This window comes from Lithobates pipiens, unplaced genomic scaffold (assembly GCF_037356315.1).
Source record: "Lithobates pipiens isolate NorthernLeopardFrog02 unplaced genomic scaffold, aLitPip1_a1.2 Scaffold_23, whole genome shotgun sequence".
Lineage (NCBI taxonomy): Eukaryota > Metazoa > Chordata > Amphibia > Anura > Ranidae > Lithobates > Lithobates pipiens.
The window spans coordinates 94,934,718-94,954,846 of NW_027507785.1; the positions used below are offsets into that span (position 1 = coordinate 94,934,718).

The 20,129-nt window shown below is 45.3% G+C and overlaps 1 protein-coding gene across 1 annotated transcript in view; it reads left to right on the forward strand.

Moving 5' to 3' along the window:
• Nucleotides 1-1,547: 1,547 nt before the first annotated feature.
• The window catches only part of LOC143927742 (parapinopsin-like), a 51,878-nt gene continuing 33,296 nt past the window's right edge, over nucleotides 1,548-20,129 (forward strand). Inside the window, exon 1 of the mRNA XM_077452056.1 lies at nucleotides 1,548-1,893. Within this exon, the coding sequence (XP_077308182.1) occupies nucleotides 1,554-1,893 (340 nt within the window). The 5' untranslated portion in view covers nucleotides 1,548-1,553. The remainder of the gene's footprint in view (nucleotides 1,894-20,129) is intronic.

Sequence of the window (20,129 nt, forward strand, 5' to 3'; positions counted from 1 at the left end):
TCTGCACTGTGTAAAAAGGCCGTTTGATCCTGTCTTCTCTGATCTTCCCCTTCTTCCACAGTCCCCAATCGACCTCACAGGATTGCTATATACTGCTGATGAGAAAAGGTATTTAGCCATTTATATTTACTAAAATAATTGCATTTCCATGTTCTGTGTGCAGTTGGAGGCCAGATATAATGAATGCAGGGCCTTCAATAAGGCATTTGCAACACATTTCTGGTGGTATATAGTTGGAAGCCTTGCGACAAATTAATGAAAACCTTACAGCATTTTCATTGTTAGTAGCAACACTTTTACTGTATGGCACTTTTGTTGGGCAGATTCATGAAGCAATACTGGTATGAGTGATAAGGGATGTGGAGGTAAATAAGACCTCTTCCATTTTGGAGTAAATTGATGATTGTGTCACACATGTAATTATTGCGTAGCATCTTTGAGCATCTTTGAGATAATTCTGCAACAAAACAACTCATCTGGAATGGATATTTGATGCGTTTACTCCTTTCCAATACTCTTCTCTTTTCTCCAAATATCTTCTCCACCTGTAAAATTCCACCACTTTTCAGAAGAGATGCTTGTGACAGTTCTATCAGAGTTGCAACACATTTATATATAGTAGACACAGGTGTAGACATGTGCATGATGAAAAAATGTGTTTCGTTTTGATTTGTTAAACTAGTTATTTTTTTTCGTTAAATTCGGTTGATTCGTTCAATTCATTTTCAGGATTCAGAATACGTATTCGGAATTATCAAATTTTCTCTGAATTGACCAATTTTTTTTTTGTTTCGAAACAATCAAATCGATGAATCAAAATGAAAATGTTATATTGTTTTTGATTCAAATGCAGCAAAGTGAACATACAAAAGAAAGGCCTATAGAGCTTTTGTATCTCTATTGTTTTTAAAGTTTTGTATAAACAAAATGCATTGATTTTAGATTCATTTTTTGTTTGAATAGTTATCATTATCTGGGCACTTTAAAAAACCCCATCTCCCATGAATCCCCTTGATTTTAGGGGATTCATGGAAAACATTTCCCTTTCCAATAAATATGAAAAGTTGCATTGAATTACTTTTAACTGTCATTTCAATATTACAACAAAATGGTGTGCAGCAGAATGCAGAGGCAGAGATTATCACAATAAATTACTGAATGCAGAAAATTATTATTCTATAAAAATCCATCAAGGTCTGACCAACAATTACCAAGATATGTTAACTCATAATCCACTCTCACCTTTATTAGATACTCTTGTTTATGTTCATGTACACAGCTAATCCGGTAAGGACACCGGAAAGTCATTCATTCATACAGCCGGGTACAAGTCTTGAAAAGTGCAATTTATAATTAAAATTGTAATGAGAAAGGGGATTTACCGGTATGTAAAATAAATCCGGATCTTGAGATTTAAATGCCCGGCATTATGGGCAGTGTGATTTGCTGATAATATCACTTGGCTCTGCTCTTCTAAAGGAAGCAGTGTGTCTTAAGGACAGCTGGGAGCACACAGAACTCTTTGAATCTATCTAGCCTATAGCTCGGGAAAAATGGTTCATGAAGACATCCTACTGCCAATGATGAACTTTAGCACTGGAACAATCCAGCCACCAAAGGTCCTAATGCCACGAATTGGCTATACAATACTGGCCATTATAATGGCGATATTCTGTACGGCATCTCTCTTCCTGAATATTACAGTGATTTTGGTAACATTCAAGTATCGTCAGCTAAGACATCCTATCAATTATTCTTTAGTCAACCTTGCAGTTGCTGACCTGGGAGTCACCATATTAGGAAGTCTCTTAACTGTTGAAACCAATGCCGTTGGCTACTTTAATCTCGGAAGAATAGGATGCGTCATAGAAGGGTTTGCTGTGGCTTTTTTTGGTAAGTTTTTAATTTTAACAGTATGTAATGTGTAAGGGCTAAATACAAGCAAATTTGGTAATAGATGCATCTTTGTGGGTTGAATTATTCACAGCTTTTAACTAGGGCTGTTACTGATTAAAATTTTCATGTTGGATTAATCGTTTTTTTTTAAATCGACTAATTTACTAATTTCAATTAATTATAAAGCACATACAGATCCAACTACTTTTAGCTGATCTCCTTGCACTGCAACTCTGCATTAGTCAGTGGTAAATGTGGTATACCCTATATACAATCACTCGACACTAGTTAGTTTCCACAATCCATGACTCAACTTCATAGTTCACACAAATACATTTTAAATTCAAACTGTAGCACTGACGTAAGTCATTTTTCCCTCCACCTCCGGTCTAACTAATCACTTTCGCCTTATGGCATGGACCCCTGTGCAAACAGGTGGTCATGCAAGCGAGTATCAAAAGGGTTACTACGGATCATAAACTTCTCTCACGTCTCCTTAGATCATGTCATGGGTAGAAAGTCATGGGTAGAAAGAAAAGATCTAAGTGCTCACCGCTTAAGTATAAGATTTCATTTTTGTGTTCAAACACAAACTACTCACATAAAGATGATAAAAACACAGCATGTAAAGCCGACATTTGTGTTCGTTCCATAGGGCAGCAGCGGGTGACATCATGCATAGCTCCTCCCCATATGCGTTATGTTCAATCAGAACTTCAATGTCACCGGACTCCTCCCCCTTCCCTTTGTTAGCAGACGGAGGCACTTGGGGAAGGGGGAGGAGTCCAGTGACGTCGATGTCCGTGACGTCACTGGATCTCCGATGGAGCTCCCTGAAGACCCGGAAAGCTGGCAGAGAGGTGAGTACCGGTCAAAAGAATTTTGATCGATCAAAAAATATTAACCGATTAATTAAGGAATTAAGCTTTAATTTCCACAGCCCTACTTTTAACCCATTTCCTGGGATGTCCAGCAGCAAAATTGCCCTACTGGTGTTTTTGTCACTTCTTTGTTTCCTAGGCTATCAGAAAGCCAAGCATTGTAAGTTAAAATCTCTATAAATGTATATAGTGTATGTAAATAGTAGAATCTAGCACCTCTAGTGAAACACTGTCATGATGTACAGATGCTGGTGAAGAGAAGAACTTTAGAACAGAGAGCTTGATACCAATATTACAGAAGAAAACTGTGAATATCTTAAATATACATGTCACATAAGAAAACTACAAAATAAATAGCAAATAGAAGAAGCCACATGTAATCTGGCAACGCCAAGTCGAAACTTGGCGTTGATACAAAGCTTAAGTCACCCCTTAACGTATATTTAAACACTCACCTTGTAAAACATCCCTTTCAGTATACAGTAAAATAGACATGAAAGGCAAAACATTTGTGTATAGATATAAAAAACATTATAAAGTAATTTTTTGATCACATATCCTCTGTTCTTAGCTGCATAAGGAACACAGAGCACTTGGGGAGGAGAAATAGCAGCACACTGGTCTTCCCAAGGAGTGGCTATTCTGGAGAAGGGGGGAGAGGATGTCGGGACAAGTCTAATCATTGGAGAACAGACTGAGTTCCCAGGACAGCTAGAAAACTAACCACGCTGTGGTCTCATGCCTAGTGTAGTCAATTTTTGACAGGAAAGTTACTGACAGTAACCCCATTGGTTTCACATAAAGGAAGCATTACAAACAGTATACTTTTTCATATAAGTACATGGTATAGCAGGCATATATCAGGAATGTGAAATGTTGGGTTTACATATTCTTTAACGCAATGCACAATGCAGAGCTCAATGCCAATGCATATAACAAGGGGGCAGGGGTCTGCCCAACATTCGTAAAACTTAATGCAAAGTTTCCCAAGCACTTTGTTCTTTATGTCTGTACAAAATTCCTGATTCAACTATTTGCTATTAATGAAAACCAGAGCTTTTCGTTACAAGCATTTTTTTAAAAATGTGAAGCCACACTTACGGATCAAGTCATCTCTGCAATGTGTGGTCCCTAACTCTAATCTGAGTTTACGACTTGAGAACTATATATAGCGGTTAAAATAAGTATTGAACACATCACTATTTTCCTAAGTGAATATATTTCTAAAGGTGGTATTGACATCAAATTTTCACCACATGTCAGTAAGAAACCCATGCAATCCATACATACATACATACAAAGAAACCTAAACAAATAAGTTCAGAAATGAATTAAGTTATGTGTAATAAAATGGAATGACACAGGGAAAGAATATTGAACACATGAAGAAAGGGAGGTGCAAAAAAGCATGAAAAGCCAAGACACCAGCTTAAATGTATCATAAATTAGGAAGCAGGGGGGGGAGAACCAGCTTTTTCGGGGATGGGAGGAGCCGTGGACACGTAGCGGCCGTCGGATCGCGTCCTTTCCCCCCGCCGCACCCGCCCATGCCTCCTGATCCACCCGCCCCGCCCACCCGCCGTCAGCTGTTCGCTTCCACGAGGCGAGCGGACGCCCCGGATCAAGCCAGGAGAGAGAGCGAGCGGAGAATGCTTCCTGTGAAGCGGAGACACAGCGGTGGGAAGGTGGCTCTGTAGGAAGCCTTACGCCCCCCCCTCCTTTCAGCGGAGCAGGCTTGACGGCACGGACCTTCTCTACCCTCCATAGGTCGGTAAGGCAAAGAATTAGAGGGTCATTGACAGAGTGGAGGAGCAGTGAGAGGTGAGCAACCGTATGGATGAGTGGAGGGGAGATGGCCCGCTGGAGATTTGGTCATTATCAGTGATCAGAAGTTATCATTCTAAAGACCTCTCTTTGAAAGCGGTAAGGTACATACATGTATAAGCTGGTTAACGATTGCTGCTAATGTGACGTCTACTACCTGTCTATCAGTGTACTACCAATATCGCCTGATTAGCCGGACACGGACCTTTCCACCCCTGCACAGGCCGGCAAGGCTATGAATGAGATAATCAGCGATAGAGTGGAGGAGCAATGATAGCTGAGCAATCTGTGTGAATGAAAGGAGGGGTGATGGTCGGCTGCATATCTTGTCATTATCATGGACTAGAAGCTGTTATTGTAATAACTTCTCTTGGAAAGTGGTAAGGCGGATATATACATAAGCACGCTAACAACTGCTCTTAATGTGACTCCTTCTCTGGAACTATCAGATTGTTACCAACACTGCTTGATTAGCTGGATATAAACCCTGCAGGGGGAGGAATGATGAGAGGTGAACAGATGGACATTTGAAGGATTGATAATCAGTAATGCTATGCAGAGTTTTTTCTTTTTCTTTTTTTCTTTTTTTTTTTGTCCTCTATTTACAATGTTAGATAGAGGCATAAAATAGCGGTCGGGTTGGGGGCTCATTTCACAATTGTTGGTCCTTCGCCCATTGTGCACCCAGCACTCCCTGACAGCAATTTTGTCTTGTAGTTGCCTGCAGGCATACAGATACAAGGGAATGAGGTATCCCGCCCCCAGAAAGTGATTTGAGCAACCCGGACCCCATAAGAGTCATAGGGAAAGGGACAGGGCCTGGATCTGGGTGTTAACCTGCAACAAAGGAGAATGCCGGGGAAGATGAATAAAAGGGGGGGTACGGGACCTGTTAGCCCGGGGGGGATACAACGATACTTAGCAGGGGAGACAAGTGTGCTGGAAAGCAGCCAGGAAACCCCTAGCCAGAAGACATCAAGAAAATCAGGTGCAGGCACGAGTAAAACTATAGACACGGGAGAAGTGCGGGGAGCAGGAAAACCTAAGGACGTAGGCCCAACTCGTACCAGGACGGGGGGGGTAAGCTCCCGAGAGGAAGATAAAGGCAAAAAAAGGGAAGAACTGGGGAGAAAAGGAGAGGCTACCCCCCTACCCGAAATTCAACCTGAAATCCAACCCGAATTAGAAGGAGCCCTAGTGCTGGCAGACTCACAAGTGAGCCTGAGCATGCTGAGAGAGGTATTTACAGAGGCATTGACCAAGGTTGAAACATCACTTAAATCTGATATAGCCGGGATTAAGACAGATATTGGCCGAGTGCTAGGAAGGGTGGAAGAGTTGGAGGAAAGAATGAATGGATATGAACAAAATATGAGGGATCTAAAAGAACAAGTGAAATTAGCCCAAAAAACAAACAGAACGATCCTATATGAAATCGAGGACCAAGAAAATCGCGGAAGAAGGAAAAATTTAAGGATAAAAGGCCTAGAAGAAAAATTTAAAAATGAAGAGCTCCCTAGGGTGATGCAGGATTTGTTCAATCCCATTCTAGGCAGGGCGGAGAAGGACAAATTAAAAATAGACAGAGTACATCGAGTCACGGGATACCGCGCCCAAGCCACAGAAAAACCAAGAGACATAATAATTAGATTCCATTTTTACGAGGATAAAGCGTTAGTGTTGGAGAATATCCGAAGGTTGGATAAAATTTTGTTTCAGGAGGCGGAGATACAGATATTCTCGGACCTAGCAGGGGAAACATTGAGGAGAAGAAGGCTCCTTAAACCTCTGACAGATCTGATGAGGTCACTAAATGTCCCCTATCAATGGGGGTTCCCAGCATGCCTTAGGGGAAGGAGAGATGGCCGCTCCGCAGTACTAAGGTTCCCAGAGGATTTAACGGACTTTTGTAATAAGTTAGAAATCCCCCCACCAGCACTACCAGGATGGGAGGAGGTGTTGGGGAACGAAGGAATTAGTAGGGTGGTGCAATGGTCTCGGGTCCAGGACGGGGGGGGGAGGGAGGGGGTATAATTACCATCATTGGCGGGTGAGGGGGGGAGGTGTGGGCACGCGGACAGGCCGTGAATGAGGCGGTCCTCCCAAAGAATGCTAGGTGGGCAAAAGGTGACCTGTGGGTCACCGGGACACCTAAGCGAGGAACAAATGTGGAAATTGTTCACTCCTCCGAATGGAGGAGGGGGAAGGGGGGAGGGGGGATGGGAGGGGGGTGGAGGGGGGGGTGGGTTAGGGGGTAATCTCTCTCTCAAACAGGGTTTAGGTGCTCTCTCTCCTGCTCTCTCGCCCCCCCCTTCTCTCTTCCCCCGCGTCGACCTCCGGTGGGGGGGGGATGTCTCCCTCCCGGGGGGGCGGGGGAGGAGGGGAGGGGGAGGGGATCAGTGAGATATGACAAGACTGAAATTGATAACATATAATGTAAGGGGTATAAGTACTCCCCAAAAAAAGTTCAGAGTTAATAGGGAGTTGGAATTGTATGGAGCGAATGTGGTCTGCTTGCAGGAAACACATTTATCACACGAGGCTACAGGGAGACTGACGTCCCGGGGGTTCCCAACATGGTTCTACGGTGACTCTACAGCATGTAACGCCAGGGGGGTAGCAATAGGCTTTGAGAGAAGTGTGAGGTTTGAAGTCGAGAAACAGATGGCCGACCCAGAAGGGAGATTCTTGTTTATAAGAGGGAAACTATCGGATGGAATATACACCTTTGCGAATATATACTCCCCAAACAGGGACCCAGATAAATTTTTAAGGAAGGTTTTGGAACTATTAGCGGAGTTTAAAAAAGGTAAACTGATAGTAGCGGGAGATCTGAATATGGGCATCGACCCTCGGGTGGACTCCTCAGCCGGGTCCCCGCGTTGGCCGGAGCTTAGATATAAAAAAATAAAGGCCCTGCTCTTAGAATTTCAGTTGGTTGACGCTTGGAGGATTAAACAGCCGAACAGCAGAGACTATACTTTCTACTCTTCGGTGCATGGGACATTCACCCGAATTGATTATGTTCTGATTGAACATCAAATGCTCCCAGCTCTCAAAGATACAGTAATAAAATCTATCTCCTTATCTGACCATGCTCCAGTCATGGTGCAGCTGGAGCTAGTAATAGATCAGGCTAAAAGAGAGACATGGAGATTAAATGAAGCTTTGATCCAGGACCCAGAAACTAGAAGCAGAATTGAAATAGAACTAGAAGAGTTTTTTATAAGAAATGATTCCCCTGGGGTTACGAGGAGTACGATATGGGAGACCCACAAAGCATATATACGAGGAATCCTAATAAGCATTGGGACAGGGAAAAAAAAGGAAATGGGGAAAAGGTTACAAGATCTAAATAAGGAGATTTGGGAACTGGAGCAACAAACTAGATCAAAGGGGATCCCAGAGAAAGTAGAGCTAAAAGATAAGAAGCTACAATTAGAAGAACTTATGGAGGAGGAAAGGGTGCGAGTTAACCACTGGGCAGAGAGCATAAGATACCAGGAGGGGAACAAACCTGGGAAATGGTTAGCGAGAGTAGTGCGGGAGAGAAGGAATTCGTCTTTTATACCCAAAATTAAAAATGAAAAGGGGGAAATGAAGCACTCCACTCCTGAAATAGCGACGGTCTTCCATAAATATTATAGTCTGTTATATAAGGTAGGACAGGGAATGGAGAAAAACAGAGATAAGGAGGATACTATTGAGTATTTAAAAGGGATAGATCTTCCTAAAGTCCCGGAGGAAGAGCTGGAAATGTTGGAGACCCCGGTCACGGTAGACGAGGTGGCGAGGGCAATAAGAGGGATGGCAATAGGGAAAAGTCCAGGCCCGGATGGGTTTCCAATTTTATATTACAAAAAGTTTGAAAAGATATTGGCCCCCAAATTATGTGAGTATATGAATGCAGTTGCAGAAGGGGAAGATCTGAGGGAAGAGGCATTGATGGCTTACATAACTTTGATATTAAAGGAGGGGAAGGAGCCAACAACCCCTGGGAGTTATAGACCAATCTCTCTTCTGAACACGGATGTGAAGATATTCTCAAAAGTGATAGCAGAGAGATTGAAACCGTTGCTCCCCCAATGGGTCCATAGGGACCAAACGGGGTTTGTTACGGGCAGGGAGGGGAGGGATAATTGTCTTAAAACCCTAATGTTGATTCATGGGGTGGAGAGCAGTGGACCCCCAGTCGCCCTGTTATCGGTGGATGCTGAAAAAGCATTCGACAGGGTAGACTGGGGCTTCATGTTTGAGACCTTAAGATATTTGGGGTTAAAAGAAAAAATATTACGATGGATAAAAGCATTTTATTCCCGCCCGTCGGCAAAAATTAAAATTAACGGTAATCTCTCCCCGGTAGTGAAGCTATACAATGGAACTAGACAGGGATGCCCCCTGTCTCCAATGCTGTTTATACTCGCCTTGGAACCCTTGTTGGCTTCAATTAGGAAGAATGGAGACATAAGGGGGGTGAGAATGGGCGGAGAAGAGTATAAGATCTCTGCGTATGCGGATGACATATTATTTTATGTTTCGGATCTCAGGGTGACTTTGCCAAATATAATCAGGGAGATCCATAGATATGGGAAGCTGACAAATTTTAAGATTAATATGTCAAAAACTGAGATTCTGAACATAACGGTACCAAAAAAAGAACAAGAGGAACTCCAGAGGTTCTTCCCCTTCATCTGGTGTAGGGAAGATTTGAGGTACCTGGGAGTAAAAATCACACCCACATTGTCATCCGCATACGCAGCTAATTATACAGATATATTAAATAGGGTGAAAGAATGTATTAAACGCATGAGATATAAACCCCTGTCGCTAATAGGAAGAGTAAACGCGTTGAAAATGTTTATTTTACCAAAACTGATATATGTGTTCCAAATGATCCCAATAAAAGTTCCGCAAGAGTTCTTTAGGAAACTCCAAACCCTAATTTTAAAACATATATGGGGACGTAGGAATCCTAGAATCTCATATGCGACTCTGGAAAGGGGGAAAGTAGAAGGGGGATTAGCCGCCCCGAACTTTAGAAGATATTATCAGGCAGCAGTAATTTCACGGGTGGTGGATTGGGTGTATGATAAAGGCGATAAAGGGTGGGTAAATATAGAGAAAACACAAAGTGGAGTTAATCTAGGAAAAAGGATCTGGATACCTCGGGACTACCGTGACTTGGGGAGAAGCACTAACCCACTAACTACTAATCTGTTTAGAATATGGGATAAAGTGGGCGAATTAAATCACTGGCAGCACAATTCACCTTTAATTTCTTTATTAGACACAAGTTTTTTTAAACCAGGGAAGGAAGAATATGTTTATTTCACAAGATGGGCAAAAAGGGGTGATATTTTTTTGAAAGATGTGATGAATGGGGACAGAGTTTGTACTTTAGGAGAAATAAGACAAAAATGGGGATGTAGGAAATTAGGCAGCTGGAGATATGCACAAATTAAACATTTTGTTCAGGCGCTACCCCGACCACTTCGCGGGGAAGGAGATCTTAGACCTATGGAGAGAATGCTTTCAGACCCGAGCTGTAAAAAAAAAAGTTTGTCCAAAATCTATAAAATTCTGGAGGAGGAAAAGGAACCAGGAGAACCACTGTTTTTGAAAAAATGGGAAGAAGAGTTGGGTACTCTGGGAGATAAGGAACGTAGAAAGAAGATTTTAAGAATAGCAGGTACAATATCTAAGGACAATATGTCAGCGGAAATGTCATTTAAATTAATGGCAAGATGGTATATTGTCCCACAAAGAGCGCATAAGAGAAGGCCGGACATATCAGCACTATGCTGGAGGGGTTGTGATAAGGTGGGAACTTTTGCACATATCTGGTGGGAGTGTGGTAAGATTGGCCCTTATTGGGAGAAAATAATAGGAAACATCTTCCAGATAACAGGGGAACAGGTAAAGAAGGATCCTTGGACATGTCTATTTCATGACACAGATAAAACAATAGGGGAATATAAAAATTCATTGATACCTCACTTATTGATTGCTGCAAAAAGCCTGATCCCAAAGAGATGGGGCTCTGTTGAACCCCCATCCATGAGGGAATGGTTAGCTAAAGTAGAGTGGTTAAGATCAATGGAGGAATCAATATTTAAAAGAGGAGATCAAGTGGAAATTTATCATAGCAAATGGGGAAAATGGTTGGAGTTTAAGAAACAAGGGAATGTCCCAGAATGAGTGGTCCCGAGGGGAGAGGAGGGGGAGGGCGGGAGAGAGAGACGGAGAGAGAGAGGGGGGGGTTGGGGAGGGAGATCTGAGGGGGAGGGGACGGGAAGATATAAGTTTATGGAATAGGAAGCATATTTTTGTAATATTCCTACTTTTTCGCAATTCTTATAAAATAAATAAAAATAAAATGGAGGAAGATGTTAAAAAAGAAAAAAGGAAAAAGGATTGCATGTGATGTCAAAGTAGCACTGCCAATAGGCAAAATAGTGGCGATGAGAAGAAGGGCACCAAAAATCACAAGGGCGTAAAACTTGCCACAAATTTGTTGACGAGAGATTATGGCGTGCTATAAACTGATGCAACTTAAAAAAAAAAAAAAAAAAAAAAAAAAAAAAATAAATTAGGAAGCAACCCTGCCCCTTATCAATACTAATGAATATCAGTTGGTTTAGTGTCAACTTATGATCTATAAAAAGGTGCCTCATTACCAAGGTGTCACGTAAGAAACATACCATGATGGGTAAAAGCAAAGAGCTCTCGCAAGATCTTCACAACTTTCTTGTTGCAAAACATACTGATGGCACTGGTTTCAGAAGGCTTTCTAAACTGCTGAATGTTCCAGTGAGCACTGTTGGGGACATAAAGTGGAAAGAACATAATTTCACCATAAACTGGCCAGGACCAGGTGCTCCTTTTCTGACAGAGGAGTGAAAAGAATTATCAGAAGAGTTGTCCAAGAGCCAAGGATCACTTGTAGAGAGAGAGCTTCAGAAATGCCTGGAATTAGCAGGAACAATTGTTTCAAAGAAAGCAATAAGTAATGCACTCAACTCCCACGGCCTGTATGCACCCTCACCATGCAAGACTCCAGTGCTGAAGAAAAAGCATGTTGAAGCTCGTTTAAAGTTTACTGTACAATATTTAGACAAGCCTGTGAAATCCTGTGAGAATATAGTCTGGTCAGATGAGACTAAAATTGAACTCTTTGGATGCCATAATACCCACCATGTTGGAAAGTCAAATGGCACTGCTCATCACCCCAAAAAACACCCGATACCAACAGTGAAGTTTGGAGGTGGGAACATCATGGTGAGGGGCTGTATTTTCAGCATATGGTACTGGTAAACTTCATATCATTGATAGAAGGATGAATGGAAAAATGTACCAAGACATTCCTGATAAAAATCTGCTGCCATCTACCAGGATGATGAAGATGAAACAAGGGTGGACATCTCGCCAAGACAATGATCCCAAACACAAAGCCAAGGAAACTCTCAATTGGTTTCAAATAAATAAAATAAAGCTGCTAGAATGGGCCAGCCAATCACCTGACTTGAATCCAATAGAAAATCTATGGAAAGAATTAAAGATCAGAGTTCATAGGAGAGGCCCACGGAACTTTCAAGATTTGAAGACTGTGTGGAAGAATGGGCCAAAATCACACCTGAGCAATGCATGCGACCAGCTTCTCCATACAGGAGGCATCTTGAAGCTGTCATTACCAACATAGGATTTTGTACGAAGAAATAAATAAATAAAAAGTAATACATTTCAGTTAGCATGTTCAATACTATTTCCTGTGTTATTTCATTTTATTACACATAACTTTTCTGAACTTATTTGTTTTGGTTCCTTTGTATGTGTGGATTGCAAGGGTTGTTGCTGACGTGGTGAAATTTTGTCAATAGCACTTTTAGAAATATATTTACCAGAAAAATGGTGACGTCTTCAATACGACAATACAATGAATAAATTGGGAACAGGTTAACCTGGAGGCTAGCAATCCAACCAATTTACCAGTCATCTGAGTTTTACGTAGACCCTTGCAGACAGATAAATCAAGATTTTCTCAGTTACTCAGTTGGACTTCATTCTTATGACAAGATTATTTTTCTGGACAACCCTCCTATCTTGTTTTTTTTGCATACCTATATGCAATCTGCACTGGACTTAAGCCTCGTACACACGATCGGATTTTCCGCCAACAGAACCGTGGACTTTTGTTTGAAGGGCGTTGGCCCAAACTTGTCTTGCATACACACTGCACACAATTGTTGGCCAACAATCACGAACATAGTGACGTACTACATGTTTTTTCAGCTCTTTAGCACCGCCCTTTGGGCTCCTTCTGCTAATTTCGTAGAAGTTTGGTGAGTGTTGATTCGCGCTTTTCCTCTTGTGCTTTTCATTTAGCGCTTTTCAGTTTGCGCTTTTTATTTCCTGCTTTTCAGTTAGTTTCTGATCAGCCATTTGGGATCGGAGGAGATAACGTGTTATTTATTATTGGCATTGGAGTTATTACTTTTACATTCTTTTTTTTTTTTGAATAATGATTTGATTTGGTATATTTTCTATATTTTTGGATGCATAGAATGCACTTTTTGATTATGTTCTACGGATTTCCATGCATTACCTTTAAGGGCAGAGCAATGTTAGCCCATTTATTCATTTTGAATGGACTCAAATCACACTGCATTGCACCAAAAGTAGTGCGTGCAACTGAGTCGCATGGTAGTTTTGTGTCATGTGATCAAGTGCAGGACAAACACTATGTTTGTGACCTGCTTTTGGGGTGTCATTAACATTAAGCTGACACCCACTGCAGATTGCAAGGGCGGTGTATTTCGAATGCGCACGAATTGTGGGATTTCCACACCACGTTCGTGTGTGAACCAGGGCCTACACTGTAAAAATATTCTGGAAACTTGTAGGGCCGGTTCACACTGGTGCGATGCCAGACATTCCATGTGATTCACAAAGTATTGCTGTGCAGATCACATGCAATGTCTGTGCGATGCAAATTCAGTCATACATTTGGTACAATTCAGCCATACAAACCCCCAAGTGGTTTAAGCAATAATGTGCTAATATGCACCGCACACTAGCACAGTATGCCAGACTTACCTTAAAACAAAGCCCTGTCACTGCTATTTGCACTTTCATCTTCACTCGGTCTTCCTATTGGGTTTGCCCTGTCATGCCAATTTGAATGGCCGAACCGCAATGATGTCGCTCAGGGCTGGACTGGGACAAAAATTTGGCCCTGAACTTCATCCAGACCAGCCCACTTTACTCCAAACACCTAGGGTTTGGCACTTCATTCATCACGGCACCATGGTTGATATGGTGTCAGGATGATTGAAGCGCATTATTTATATTATTACATTGTAATATAACATGAAATAGTTCAACTCACCATAATGCAGAATCAGTGGGAGCTCTGGGTGTGTCACCTGCCACATCACTTGCCACATCGCTTGCCACCAGATGCCGCATGTCACTTGCCACATCGCTTGCCACCAGATGCAGTGTGCCACTTGCCACGTCACTTGTCAGCAGAGGCAGCTTGTCACTTGCCATGTCTCCTGCCACCAGATGCCCCATGTCACTTGCCACATTACCTGCCACCAGATGCAGAATGTCACTTGCCATGTCATTTGTCAGCAGAGGCAGCTTGTCACTTGCCACCTTGCCTGCCACCAGGTGCTGCATGTCACTTGCCATGTTGCCTGCCACCAGGTGCTGCATGTCACTTGCCACCATCGCCTGCCACAAGATGCCGCATGTCACTTGCCACATGTCACTTGCCACATTACCTGCCACCAGATGCCGCATGTCACTTGCCACATTACCTGCCACCAGATGCCGCATTTCACTTGCCACATTACCTGCCACCAGATGCCGCATGTCACTTGCCACATTACCTGCCACCAGATGCCGCATTTCACTTGCCACATTACCTGCCACCAGATGCCGCATTTCACTTGCCACGTTGCCTGCCACCAGATGCCGCATGTCACTCGCCAAGTTGCCTGCCACCAGATGCCGCATGTCACTTGCCACATTACCTGCCACCAGATGCCGCATGTCACCTGCCACCAGATGCCGCATGTCACTTGCCACGTCACCTGCCAGCAGATGCCGCATGTCACTTGCCACATTGCCTGCCATCTGATGCCGCATATCACTTGCCCGTCACCTGCCAAGTCACTTGTCACCAGATGCAGTGCTACTACAGGACTTGATGGGCACCTCCAACCCAGCTCTGTACCCCCCCAACACACAACGTGACAGGGGAGCATACATTTGGCGCTGTGTATCTCTCTCTCCTCCCCTGTCTCTGAAACTCGCCCACTGAGCCATCGGCCCACCGGGAAACTCCCGGGAGTCACAATGGCCAGTACATGCCTGATGTCACTCCCTCGCCTACACACAGGAATCCCAGGAATCACAGCACAGTGCTCTCAATTCACAGCATACTCCAGTGTGCCGTCCATCCAGAGCGCAGTGCGAATGCATTAGTGGTGTCACTGGCTGCTACAAATGTGAACATCTCCAAAACGGTGCACTTTTAAGGAATATACACTGTACCTACAGGTAGGCCTTATTATAGGATTGCCTGTAGGTGCAAGTCATAAAGCAGACTTTACTACTGCTTTAAAGCAGAAGTAAAGCCTCCTATCCTTTTCAGCCAAAGAAGCTGCCATCTTAGCCTCTGTTTGATCTGCAACTGCTATGGTGATGCACATGTGATCAGTTATGACACCAATCATTTGATGGTTTGACCGTTTGATTGAGACCAAAGAATGTTTAATAACATGCAGGATCCTGATGACCAAAAGTCTCACTGGTCCAAACAGGTAACAGAAGTACAGACTCACCTGATTTTGGGTGGAGTTTCCCTTTACAACAAAAAAAATAGCCAAAAATAGGGGGGGGGGGAGAAAGGAGAACCCAAAAGTTGTCCTTGACTCCAGAATAGGAAAAGGAAATGACAGTGGTATTCTCCTGATTAAATCTTTATTCAAGCAAATTTAAATATATAGAAAAGGACAACAAACTTCTCCCGGAGCTCCTTCAGGTACCTGACCCCAACATTTGGATATCTCAGGGTATATACCTATTGTCCCATGTCCTTCACAATGGAGAGATTAAGACGTTTGATCAGTTGAAAGCAGAATTCAACCTCCAAATGATATGCTTTTTCACTTCTTTCAGGTGCGACACACAGTTTATGGGTACTTTTCCTGCTCTCTCGTCCCTAGATGTACTAGAAGTGCTATATAGCGATGAACCACGTCAGCTCATATCGGTTTTCTATAATATGCTCACTATTCCAGCTGTAACTAAGCTAGAATATTCTATTAAGCAGAGGTGGGTAGATGGTGTTAGAGAATTGGAGGACAAGGATTGGGGTGAGGTGCTAGAGACTCCTAAGCTGGTGTCCCCCAAACTGTCTGACAGACACAAATCTATATTACACACAGGGCATAACTGACCCAGCAATGAATGGCTAAATTCTGTTCCTCCCACAGCTCTATGTGCCCCAGGTGTCTGATCTATGTCGGCATCTTTGACTATCTCCTTTGGCAGTGTCCTCGGATCCAGGGATACTGTCATGGTCGGTTCCGAGTTCCAGCAGCCCATGGAAGACTTACCCACAATGTTGGTCCGTTGAGCGCTAATAGGTCTTCCCGGGCGCGCGTTAGCGCGAACGGACGCACGCGGGTGCGAGCAGGTACGATCAGGCGCACGCGGGTGCGCAAGGTTGCGAACGTGCGCACGCGGGTGCGCGGGGTCACGGTCGGTTGCACGGTTTGACGTGGGCGCGAACGGGCACGCCGTGCGACCGTTCTTGGCGCCCAGAAGGCTTCTTAAGTGATTCATTCTAGTGGCCCGTTGCTGTCCTGTCTACAGCGTTCCTGAGAGTTGCCTCTGATTACCTGATCGTTCCTGTCTCTGATCTACTCGGCTTGTTCCTGATTATCCTGTTTGCTGCCAGCCCTGACCCCCGGACCTCCTGACTATTCTTCTGCCTCCTCCTTCGGTACTTCTGCTGCCAGCCCGTTGACGACCCGGCTTGTGTTGACCCCACTTCTGCCTGCTGTTCCAGTCCGTGTTCTGTGACCGTTGCTGCCTGCTGTCTGCCTGCCTGCCAGCCGTTCCTGTGTGCCCACCTACTTGCTGCCAGCTGCTGACTTCCAGCCACTCCAGAACCATCTGTCTTTTTCCACTGCTGTCTGACGCCAGTTCCTGGACCAGGCCCACCTACACGGACTTGGCACTTGTGCCCTCTGCCCTCCAGAGCCCCTGTTCCCACTCTCAGGGGATCTCGAGCCAGAGGCTTACGAGAGGCCGCTCCCTGCACTCCGGGCTCCCACCACCAGGTACGTGACAGTACAGGACAGCGATGTCCGAGCCCACGCAGGGAGCCTCTCCAATGGACGAACTTTGCCGCCATCTCGCAGGCCTCACTCAAGCAGTGAAGAGTTTACAGGAGGGTTACAGTCAACTGGAGGAACGGGTCCAGGCCCTGTCCACCTCCTCTCCTGCTACTTCCGGAACTCCTGCTACTCCTGCTGTAGTAATGCTGCCACCCGAACCCAGGGTGCCTACACCCGAGAGATTTTCCGGAGATCGAGGAAAATTCCGGGCTTTTCGGAACTCATGTGAACTGTTCTTTGCTCTACAGCCAAGGACTTTCTCCCTCGAGGCTACCAAGGTGGGCTATGTGATCTCTCTGCTAACCGGTGAACCTCAGTCTTGGGCCCACCGTCTACTAGAAAAGAAGGATCTCTCCCTTGAAACCTTGGACATCTTCTTCCAGGCCATGTCGCGGTTATATGAAGACCCACAACTAACCGCCACCGCTGAAGCAGCCCTGCATTCGCTGCAGCAAGGTCGCCGGCCTGTAGAGGACTACGTGTCGGAGTTCCGACGCTGGAGCTCCGACACAGACTGGAATAACGCGGCATTACGCTATCAGTTCCGGATGGGCCTATCGGAACCGTTGAAGGACGAGCTCGCCCGAGTGGGCATTCCAGAGACTCTAGAAGCCTTGGTGGAACTGGCGATCCAAATAGACAGGTGGCTGAGAGAACGCCGCCTGGAGCGGTCTTCAACCACTTCTCGTCCGGTATGGATGCTTCCTCGGGTCCCCAGCTCTCCTCATCTCACCCCTCCTGCTGTCACCACGACAAGTCAAGACCTCCCTGAGCCCATGCAGCTGGGCTTACTCCGGCCTTCCTTAACGCCTGAAGAACGCCAACGCCGCCGGGAAGGAAATCTCTGCCTCTACTGTGGAGGGTCTGGACACTTCGTGCGCAATTGCCCTGCTAAGCTCCGTAAGTCCCTCTTCGTATCTCCTGCCCTTACATTAGACTGTCCTAGTGCTGCCTCCCATTTGACTGTGTCCATTTCCTTGCAGCTACCAGGAGGGAACGTCCAGACCAACGCCATTATTGACTCGGGGGCTTGCAGTGGCTTTATGGACCTAACCTTCGCCTCTAAACATAACATCCCTCTTCGGCCCAGGGCAAGGGGACTTTCTATACATCTGGCCGATGGTTCCACCCTCAAATCCGGACCTGTAACCCAGCAGACTCAGCCCCTGTTAACCACTATTGCCGGGACCCATCAAGAATTACTCTGTCTGGACATTATTACTTCTCCCCTCTTCCCTATCATTCTCGGCATGCCCTGGCTGAGGGCACATAACCCCCTTGTTGACTGGACCACCGGGGAGTTGAGATTCCCCTCACCTTACTGCCTCCAGCACTGTTTGTCGGGAACCGACCAGGCCTCTTCTTCCTTGCTCTGCCTGGAAGTTGACGCAGAAACCCGCCAAATTGTACCATCTGCCTACCATGACTACCTGGACGTGTTTAGCAAAAAGGGTGCGGAGACCTTACCCCCTCACAGGCCATATGACTGTCCCATTGAATTACTTCCCGGGGCAGAAATTCCTTTTGGGAGGATCTTTCCGCTATCAGAGACTGAGTTGGTGACCTTGAAGTCCTACCTGGACGATAATCTCAGGAAGGGATTTATACGTCCCTCCACTTCACCGGCGGGAGCAGGGATCTTTTTCGTGGAAAAAAAAGACCAGACCTTGCGCCCCTGCGTTGACTACCGGGCCCTTAATAAAATAACGATTAAGAATCGTTATCCCCTACCACTTGTGCCGGAGCTTTTCCAGAGACTGGGGTCAGCGGCAGTATTTTCGAAACTAGATCTCCGGGGGGCTTACAATCTGGTCCGCATCCGTGATGGCGACGAGTGGAAAACTGCCTTTCGTACTCGCTTCGGGCACTTCGAGTACCTGGTCATGCCCTTCGGTTTATGCAACGCTCCCGCCACATTCCAGCACTTTATCAATGATATTTTCAGGGATTACCTAGACCTGTTCGTCATTACCTATTTGGACGACATCCTGATCTTCTCCTCCTCTCTGGCAGAACACCGGGAGCATGTCAGGAAAGTACTATCCCGACTTCGTCTGCATGGGCTATATGCCAAGCCGGAGAAATGTACCTTTGAGCAATCAAGTATTCAATTCCTGGGGCTGGTAATTTCTGTAGATGGCATCGAGATGGACCCTCAGAAAGTCTCCGCTATCCGTGATTGGCCCGCTCCCACTGACAGAAAAGGGGTCCAGCGTTTCGTGGGATTCGCAAATTTCTATAGGAAATTTATTAAGGGGTTTTCCACTATTATAGCCCCCATCACCAGACTGACCAGGCAGGGTCTGAAGTTTCAATGGTCCCCAGAGGCTCAGGAAGCCTTCTCTACCCTGAAGGACTTATTTGTGTCGGCTTCCATCCTCAAACATCCTGATCCGACCCGGCCCTATATCTTAGAGGTTGATGCCTCTGAGATCGCGGTTGGAGCGATTCTCTCCCAGAGACATGGGCCTAGGGCCCGCTTGCACCCAGTAGCCTTCTTCTCCCGCAAGCTAACCGAAGCAGAGGCAAATTATGATGTCGGAGATCGAGAGCTATTGGCCATTAAAGTGGCCCTTGAGGAATGGCGTTACCTGCTGGAGGGGGCTACGCATCCAATCCTCATTTACACGGATCACAGAAACCTGGAATACTTGAAGTCCGCCAAGAGGTTGAAGCCACGCCAGGCCAGATGGGCTCTTTTCTTTTCCCGGTTTTTGTTCCACATAACTTATCGCCCGGGTTCCAAGAATACCAAACCGGACGCCCTGTCCCGAATGTTCAACGAGCCAGAGACCTCTCCACATCCGGATACCATCCTGACCTCAGGGAACTTTCTTCTTCTTCAAGCTGATTTGTTGTCCCTGATTAAGCAAGTCTCCGTTGGTGCCACCCCTCCACCTAACGTCACACTTCTGGCCCAAGATGAACTTCTCTGGCATGAAGGCAAAATTTTTGTCCCCCAGGAGGCTCGGGTGCCAGTCCTCAGTGCATGCCATGACCACCCGTTGGCCGGCCATTTCGGCGCCCTCAAGACCACCGAGTTGGTCCAGCGCACCTTTTGGTGGCCCCAGTTGAGATCCGACTGTAAAAGATACGTGGAGGCTTGTGCCATTTG